Source organism: Otolemur garnettii, unplaced genomic scaffold, assembly GCF_000181295.1.
Source record: "Otolemur garnettii isolate 467f Iridium unplaced genomic scaffold, OtoGar3 scaffold00034, whole genome shotgun sequence".
Lineage (NCBI taxonomy): Eukaryota > Metazoa > Chordata > Mammalia > Primates > Galagidae > Otolemur > Otolemur garnettii.
Genome location: NW_003852429.1, coordinates 1,855,780 through 1,865,875, shown reverse-complemented (window position 1 = coordinate 1,865,875; position 10,096 = coordinate 1,855,780). Strand labels below are relative to the sequence as shown.

General features: G+C 35.2%; 1 protein-coding gene across 1 annotated transcript in view; it reads right to left on the bottom strand.

Annotated features, from left to right (window-relative positions):
• The window catches only part of GPC5 (glypican 5), a 639,568-nt gene that overhangs the window by 379,856 nt on the left and 249,616 nt on the right, over positions 1-10,096 (bottom strand). Inside the window, exon 3 of the mRNA XM_003789621.1 lies at positions 2,010-2,704. Within this exon, the coding sequence (XP_003789669.1) occupies positions 2,010-2,704 (695 nt within the window). The remainder of the gene's footprint in view (positions 1-2,009; positions 2,705-10,096) is intronic.

Sequence of the window (10,096 nt, the reverse complement as noted above, 5' to 3'; positions counted from 1 at the left end):
CCACAGGATAAATAGCCTCAAAGTAGTAGTCTTCCCAGCCCACATGACTAATGGGTAGCAAATTCAGGATTTAAAAACATGCTTATCTACTACAAATCTGTTTTATATTACTCTTTAAAATAAGAAAAGCAAGTTGGGCTCACTCCTGTAATCTTAGCACTCTGGGAAGCCTATGCAGGTGGATTACGTGAGCTCAGGAGTTCAAAATCAGCCTGAGCAAAAGCAAAACCCCCATATCTACTAAAAATAAAAATAATAAAAAAAACTAGCCAGAGGTAGTGGTACACACCTGTAGTCCCAGCTACTCAGGAGGCTGACCCAAGAGAATTGTTCAAGCCTAAAAGTTTGAGGTTGCTGTGAGCAATGATGCCATAGCACTCTACGTAGGGCAACAGAGTGAGACGGTCTCAAAATAATTTAATTAACTAATTAAATAGGAAAAAAAGATGATTTTCTACATGATAGATTTTAAAGATACAAAAATGTTTTCCAGTTCTCCAAAATACTTTCTGGATCTAAATGTTTACTCTTCCAACTATCAAGTACCGGAAACCTCAGCAGCCGTTTGCACCTTCTTTTGAGCTGGATTACTGTATCCCTTCCAGAGGTTCTGGCCCATATCTTATTTTCATAAATGGAAGAGAAAGGACAAAAAGACCAGGACCACTGTATTAAGTTGGAACCTTGCCCTTTGCCCAGGTACACCCAGATGGCTGGTGCAGGGAGTGGGAGTTCAAATCCAGCTCAGATTTTACCCATATCATAGTGCTATAAAGACAGTGTCATGTCTAATTTTCTTAAAGGCGTCATACAGGCTCACAAAGACCCTGAATTTAGGAAGAGAAGGGGAGAAAGTGGTTGGATGGAAAGCTTTTCAGATTCAATCTCTATCAGTAATTAATCAAAGGAATCGACATGTAAATTAGTAATGAGAATGTTTATTAATTCAATAAATTAGTGCCAGGGTAGGGAGATGTATAATATTTTGTTGGCACTGGGAAGTATAATTTTATTTCAGAAGAAACGATACAGTAGAACCATTAGCAGCACATTAATTTCCACTGTATGGAGGGCTGTTAGTAAGGCAGCCTGGGAATATTTAAAATACGGCTCTGCAGAAGATGGGAAGAGTAATAAATTCTCACATCTTTTAATTTTTGTAACAAAAACGCCTTAGTGTATTAAGAATAAAGCATCCTGACTGTGTATACATCAAATATTGAAAATCATCACACCATCACGGTGACAGATTCTGGGGGAGTCTCTGAAGAAACACTTTGGAACACCAAGCTGTCATCTTACCTTAATGTATATGACGGGAATTTTCCATTTTACAGAAGAATATCTTTGAAATTCTAACAATAATGACCCATTTTTTTAAGTAGCAGGTACCATACTAGGTCATATATATATATATATATCGCCTATCCTCCCAAAAAACAATACTTGGAAAGTTATATGTTACTATTTCTGTTTTGTCAATGAGGAAATTGAGGTTCAAAGAGGCTAATGGGACTTGTGTAATTTCATGTATCTAGTTATTGTCACATGACAGATTCAAATCTCTTCCATTTCAGATTTTAAACCTGCGCTCTTGCCACCACACTAAGGTCATCCTCTGAGAAAGTTTCTACCCAGGGCAGAAAGTGATATTTTAGTCAATTCAAGTTTTGATGTAAGCTACAAAGAAGAACACTACCTTAATGAACTATGGCAACTCATGCATTCTCCACGGTTTCTTAAAGTATAAACTTATTAAGCTACCATAAATTTAAAGTACATAAAGATGTGCTAAAAATCAACAAAGTTGATATGTATATATGCATATTGACACACCCATACACGTACATGTATATATACCACATTGTACCACATTATCAATTATATTCTATTGTTCTTATCATCTTAACTTCAAAGAGGCTACTGTGGGATATATATATTATATATAATCTCATTGGTAGTCTTTGTGTTCTAAGAAATCACACAGGAAACATGGAGTGACTACTTGCCTGTTCTGATAACTTTTGTCCATTGAGATGGGCCTGTATCACAGCGTCATTAACAAGCAAGTGGAAGTTCAAGAGCACGTGTTCAACGTCGTATGTCCCATGCATTGCATCCGACAGCTCTTCCAGTGACCGGATGTACGCATGCCAGTGTGGGTTCAGCTCTGCCATGTGTGCCAGGCAGCCTCTGGCGACGTTCAGGCAGTATCCCATGCAAGGCTTGCTGCGCGTCAGGCCCTGGCAGTGAGGGCAGTACTGCATCCTGAGGAGGGCTCTGCTGCACTCTTTGGAGAAGTGAATGTAGTCTGTGGTGTTGATCACTTCGATGCCCAGATTGAGCGCCTGTAGAAACGTGCGGCTGGGCAGCAGCGACTTCCCCATTAGCCCTATTATTCTTTTGGGAATATTACCAAATGGGCTAATGTCCCGGCGGGCCATCCGGATGCATTCTGAGTATTCCAGAGAACTGTCTGTCACACCAGGGTTAATGAGATGGTTGTAGACCAGAGGAAAAAGACTGTCAAAAAATCTGTTTACAAATTCTTCGTGATTAACATCTGCACCAAATAAATAGAGCCCCACATCAGTGAAGAACTCCTGGATTGAAACAGCAGCCTCTAAGGCCATGTTCCTGTAGGTATTGCAAAAAAGTATGCTGGTGTAATTTTCTGCTTGTCTGATGAGAGTTTCCAGGGTTTCTGTAACACAAGTAGAGGTAAAAGATGAAAATGCTCAGTATTCGTGTTAACACTCTTTGTCCAAGTGCTTCAGACACTAAGTGAGCGTAATGCATCAAAACTAATCTCAGGCTCTAAATCATAAATCATCTTACTTTAAATCAGGCTCTAAATCTAAATCATCTTACTTTACCAAATTCAGCTTCCCAAGGATAACGGCCAAACAACAATGGTCACTACATATCGAGACATATTATAGAGATGTATTACCTAGACTCATATAACATAGACTCTACTAAAAGGTTAAAAATCAAAAATCAATTCCATCCACGGTAGTTTCTTTATTTTGTTCTATAATCATGCCTAACCTCCTAATGATAGAAAAAAGGTGTCACTGAGAAATGTGTTTCATATTCTGAAATTATTTACAAAAGATGATAACATTAAATACTTGATTTACCACCTACTACATTTTTCATAGTTTTTCATCTTTTTTTATGGTAGAATGACAACCAGGCAGGCCAGGCGTGGTGGCTCACGCCTGTAATCCTAGTACTCTGGGAGGCGAGGAGGGTGGATCACTTGAGCTCACATGTTTGAGACCAGCCTGAGCCAGAGGACCCCGTCTCTAAAAATAGCCAGGCATTATGGTGGGAGCCTGTAGGCCTGGCTACTGGGGAGGGTGATGCAAGAGCATCACTTGCACCTGAGAGTTTGAGGTTGCTATGAGCTATGAGACCACAGAAGTCTACCAAGGGTGACAAACTGAGACTCTATCACTCTCCCAGGAAAGAAAAATCAGGAGATCATATACACTAGTTGCTACAAAGAAAGGTGAGATTCCCACCTGACAATCCTCAGACCTCTTAGCATGTTCAAACTAAAAAAAAAAAAAAAAAGTACAGCATTTTATTATCAAACTATCCATAAATTATTACACCTTGATAAGCAGTTGGAAAATCATGAATGCTATCATTTGATGAAAATAAATACCACATTACCAATTATATTCAGTTGTTCTTGTCATCTTGTCTTCAAAAATCTTACTGTGAGATATTTTATTTCTCACTTAAGTAAATGATGGCCCTAAATCAATTTCTCCACAGAAAGAACCAATAAAAATTAATCCACAAATGTAAGAGAGAAAATCTAATAACGGGAGGTTGAAGGAATCAGCAAGTCAAAATAGTATTTCAAAATGATGGCGTCAAGCTGCAGTAAACACCTGGGATATACTGGCAATGATGTTTTATAATCAGCTTAAATATTGATACTGAATGATATCAATATATGATTAATTATGAAATATAGTCATAAAAATTACCTGCCATAGGCCTAGTCTCGTACTTGCTCATAATTAGATTGTAAAAGACCATGTAATAATTCAGTAATCAAACCACTGTTTGAGTATATCATAAAAAGAGATGGAAGAATAGTAGAAAAATAAAATGGAATAATAAAAGCAGAGGTGCAGAAAGTTAGTAAAGAGGCAGGACTGAGTCATGAGTACGCCACAGTGTCTCCCCTCCTCGCCCCCCAAAACAACATTTTCATAAAGAGCACAGACGGGTAAGAACACAGTGTCGTGTCTGCTGATACTCGTCTGATTCTGATTCATGTCGGGTTCCGGGCTTTAGCGTGTGAACCAAGGAGCATCTACCTACTCTGCAATCAAAGGCAACAGCTTTAAAAGGACCCTGAAACTCTGTTGCAAGACAGAGCACTATAGGACAAACTCTGGATTGTTACCTAGGCAGGTCTCCTGTTACCTATGGGTCTCTAGTACCCACAGAGGGGACACGCTATACACTGGTTACTCAGGAAAGATGTGCAAGAATCCAAATAATAGCTGAAGAATCCAAAGTCTTCAAATGAGATTAGTAGCTCTGCCAAGTTTCCCCCACTGTCCTCATCATCTGGGTTGCACAGTGGAAACACACAGATTTTCAGCCTCTGCACTGGGAATTCTAACTCAGTAGTTTTGTCTTGGTGCAGGGATCTATATTTAACAAGCAGCCTAGGTGATTCGTTCAATTTGGCCAGTTTTTAAAACATTGTGATTGCAAATATGTTTTGTTTAACATTCTCTCTGTTCTTGCAGAGTCATTCAGTAAGCAATCCACTCGGCCTACCTGCCCCCACAACTGCACTCTCAGCCACTACCTCTGCCTTCCCAGGTCCACGGGAGGGCGTGTGAAAAGTCAACCTGAACTATGTAGCTTGAACTAAAATGCTAATGAAGCTAAGGTTGTATTTTCTCCATAAAATAGGCTCTCTTTTTTTTTTCTCAGCAGCTTGTGTGTGACTATAAATCGTGAGGTAGGTCCCAATTTTATTTACTAATGAGTTAAATAACAATGTTTGCAGATTACTTAATTTTTTTCAAAATAACAAGGATGGATTCAAAGGTACCCAGCGTCACAGGCATTCTGCTGTGTCCCCGCCAGGGTTTCTGAGGACTGCTCTAAAGACGTGTTCGTGGAAGTGACACTTGACATTCGTCATCCGTGGAATAGAGGCTGCACGTGGCTGACTCAGCAATGCAAATGTGCCACCTGATTTCTGCCAACTCTAACTGATCCTTAAAAAAGTAACTTTTTAAAAGTCAAAAATAAAATGTTTCTTTATAAACTTAAATTGAATTACTTTATAACGATGATTTGGAAATATATGGGGTCTATCTTTCAGTAGCTACTGTCTGTCTTCTGCAAATTAATGTATTTCATGAAAAAAGAGCTTCTTATTATTTAATGTATGAGTATATATTCAAGATAAAAATAAGTAAATACTTCCAAATATTGTTGTTCCTCTTTTACGCCTGCTCTATGCTGTTGATAGCAAACTAATTTGATCACTACATGAATAATTAAAAAATAAATTCCTGAACTGTCTATGGTTATTTTATTTTAGACTTTGTTTTCTCTGATTTAGTGTTATTCCTTAAGAAAAAATAATAAAAAACTGATAAAGTTTTATGACTAATATTACAGTGAATATTTTAAACTTTTCCCTATTATTGCATGGATTAAAATTTCAGTGTTCATGACTGTGGATTGATTTTCCTACCCTCTGAAGGGCAGTCCGTGTGTTCTCAACTACGTGCTGTATAATGATGCTTTGATGAACAACAGACCACATGTAAGACATTGTTCCCACAAAATTACAACAGAGGTGACAAATTCCTATTGCTGAAACATTTCTATACCTACGGAGGTTACACCCATCATAAAACCATAGTGCAATCTATTACTCATATGTTTGTGGTGATGCTGATGTAAGTAAGTCTATGCATTGCCAAGTGTGTGAGAGTCACTAGGAAAGTTTTGAGACAGACTGTGTTAGGATCCGTTATTTCACTTCTAGGAAACAGAGTCGAAGCGTCCTTTCTCGTGCAAGTATCAATTTCTTGGTATTTCTGGAGGGCTTCATTTGTTTCCATCCATGTGGGTTTCACATTTCTTGATTTTTGTAAATCTCATCATGACCCAATTATAAAAGTATAGCACATACAGTTATGTGCAGTACACAGTACTTGACAATGATAATAAGTGACCAATAGTTTAGGTATTTATTGTACTATACACTCTTTCTTTTAGAGTATATTCTATTCTTGTTACTTATTAAGATAACGCTAACTATAAAACAGCCTCAGGCCCTTCAGGGGGGATTCCAGGATAGCTTTCCTATCATCCAAGATGACAGTTCCTTCAGTGCTACTGTCCCTAAAGACCTCCCAGAGGGGCATGATGTGGAGATTAAAGGCAGCAATATTGATGATCCTGACCCTGTATGGGCCTGCGCTTATGTGTTTGTGTCTTCACTTTTAATAAAAAGTTTAAAAAGTAAAAGGTAAAATAAATTCAATATTAAAAAGCTTATAATGTAAGGACATGAAGAGAGAAAATATTTTTGTGCAGCAACTTCCCGTCTTCCAAGCTCCACTCAGGGAAGTCCCCTTACAAGTGTACCTTTTTGTAAATGTTATACTCAATTTTTCACTGTTCTTTTTCTATGATGAGATATGTTTACATACACAAATACTTAACTTTGTGTTACAACTGCCTGCAGGATCCAATGCAGTCACGTGTACAGTTTGGTAGCCTAGGAGCAATAACATTCTACCGTGTGGCCTAGGAGCCCAGCAGGCTAGACATTTAGATTTGGGTAAGACACTCTATAATGTTCACACAATGATGAACCTACTTAATAATGCGTTTCTCAGAACACATCCTTATAGTTAAGTGACACGTGACTGTATCAACATCCAGATTATTTCCTTAATATCTAAACACAGAATGGATTTTAAAATTTGATTTATTGCTAGTTTTTCACTATATTAACTCATTGCAATAAAAGAAATTTTAATTTTTGCTTTTCGTATGTTTTAAATTTGATATTGAACCATGCTGGTTAATTCGTTACCTAAATATATATTAGTTATACATTTTTGTATATTTGTGATCATAAACATTCCCTAAATCCAGTTGATGAATAAAACTCTAAATTGTTGTCCTATATACATTTCATTCCTCAATGCTTAGAAATAAATATATTTTTGTGAATTTTGTGTCCCAATGAGTTCATAAATTTTAATATATAAACATATCAAAAATGAATGATCTAGAAGCCATATATTTTTTATTCTGTTACTAATTTTTAAAGTAAAGCTCCCAAAATTCAAAATTGTATTTATTAAAACTAGTTGTTTGTACTAACTTTGAATTTGTAGAACTATCACTTTCATCTAATATCATGTTTACCAACAGGTTGAATGTTTCCATTTATGAAATTAAAATTATGATATTAGTAAGAATTTAAATTTTCAAAATGATTATCAAATAACACATTTGCTGCTTGCTCTGCAAAACAGTAATAGATACATCATGTCATTGTTTATAAATCCAAGCTAGGTTAGGTGGTGGACTAACTCATTGATTCTTAACTATTAAAGAGAAACTATACAGTTCCATTCATTACAAAGTAAATACGTAAGAAATACCCCTTACCCAAGCTACATAAGTAATAGCTTTCTATTCAAGTGTTAAATGGCGTAACATAACTTGAAAATAAATACACATTTGTCAATATGGCTTAAGGAACTTAAGAAACGGATAAGAAAATAATTTCCTTTTTTGTATTTTTCATTGAAAATTTCAGTATACTCTTTTTATTGATATCAGATAAAGTCTATCAAGAAAGAATAATTTCAGCCCTCCTTTTATTGCCTCAGTGGAAGATTAAACACAAGACCACATTAGAAATACTGTTTCAGTAAAACACATAATTCTTCCTATAGAAAAATTAATGTATCTACATATGAAATAATTTATATCTTATCGCACTAAAAACAGAAGTGACATTGCATGAAGTTTATCTGTGTGTATTTCAGTTACCAACATTAACATTCTGATAACTTAATGACAAAATACCTAAGACCTGAAATGTTATTTCAATTTTTCCAGCCTACATTCCCTTTAGAGACATTTTATTATACACACAAATGATTACTAACACTTAAGCATTTAAATTTAAGTAAAACTGACTGCCAGAGATAAAAGTCCAACACTATTGACTTAAAATTAAATTTGAAAAATTGTAAACTCCATGAAAATTCATGTGTAGGTGGCTTTTTGTTATGGAGGACCCTTAACATTACTGGACTATTCTTGATTTAAAGACAAAGCTGACTCTAAAAGGTCATGATCATGAAATAACTGTACTATAACCGCTCAGGCATGAACAGATATTTTATGACTTGTTTCAGATTTTTAATTATTTTCAATATATAAACATTTTAAGATGCAAAATTTGTGTCGATTACAATTTAAGACCACTGATATCCTCAAATGTAGACAATGGATGAGACAGATGAAAAACTATTAAATCATCTCAACCATGGATAAACAGATGATTTTATACTGTATATGTGATTTTAAAAAAATCATCAGCGTGAATTTGCATTTTTGCACATTACAATTCTCAAGTTAGTCACAGGTTATGTTACTGTAGCAGATAATTCATTAGTACTCTGTTTACTTTAGTACTCTCATTAGTTTAGAGCTACTTTGTGCCCGAAACTATGCATCCTTTGGCATTAAACTATAATTAGATATATGAATAGATAGATAAACCATTTTAAGAATAAGTTCTCAACCAGTTTTTATTGCATACATGTTACAATGAATTTTAATTCTACTTCCTTTTTGCATTCTGTTCCTTCCAATAAATTTTAATAGTATCACATTTAATAACTCCTTTAATTATCCAACGGCCAGTATAGGCACTATGAAGATAGCATATTTAAATAAAAGAAGAAATTAATGTATTTTCCTAGCTGGGATGTGTTTATACTGAATTAATCCCTTATATTTGCATATTTTCTCACTTTTTTTTAAATTGTAAAATAAATGTTTTTTGAATATTAATTTGATGACTCTTAAAGTGTTATGCCGTATAATTTATAACAAATTCTTCAGATGTTGGTTATCTATACAAATATATAGTGAGTGGAATATTAATCTGTATCACCAAGAATTAGCATATTGCTAGTTAATCTAATCTCCTAGGACAAGCACTACATAGGAAATGCTTTTTCAGCTTTTATACACCCTCATTTCCCTCCCCATTAATTTCATCATCATGGTGTTTCACATTTATTTGTAATATTATTTTCTAATCACTTGTGTCCTAAAAATAAATTTATGACTTTAGCACAGTTTAAATGCAATTAAGCATTTATGTAACAGATAAAATCAGTACCAAGTACCAAATAACTGCATATTCTTTCACGAATTATTATGGGTGAAGGTTTTAAATCCAATTTTTTTAATAGTTTTTAAAATAAACTGAGAAACAATCTAGAATTCAAAATAGCTATAAAGAACAGGTTTTTACTCATTGGTTGACGTAACTTTCTAATCGTAGACATGACATTCATGCATGGTTCTTTTCATTTCCCCCTTTAATTTTATACTCTAACACATGAATCTCCTTCACTTAAATAAACAAAAACTTCCACTTTCTCACCTTTCTCACCTCCTAATTCCTAGCCTCCTTTTTTTTTACATCTCAATAAAATGAGATGGTAGCTACGTATGGCTTTCAATGGCACATTGTCTATTCCTTCTTCAATGATTTCAAATCTAGTTTCTCTTTCTTCAATGATTTCAAATCTAGTTTCTCTTGATACCCATTTCTTCATTCATCCATTTAACCAGTACTTTTGAGCACCTGTTCCAAACTTTGAAGCATCCAGTGAACAAACCAGACAAGTTTCTCTGATCAGAAAACTCAGAATCAATAGATTAGGAGCAAAAGTATAAAAGCTACTGAAAGATAGGATTTATTTAGTTATAGAGGAGAAAAAAGAGAGTAGAGGTCAGAAACTGGTGCCCACTGTTTTGTACAGCTCTA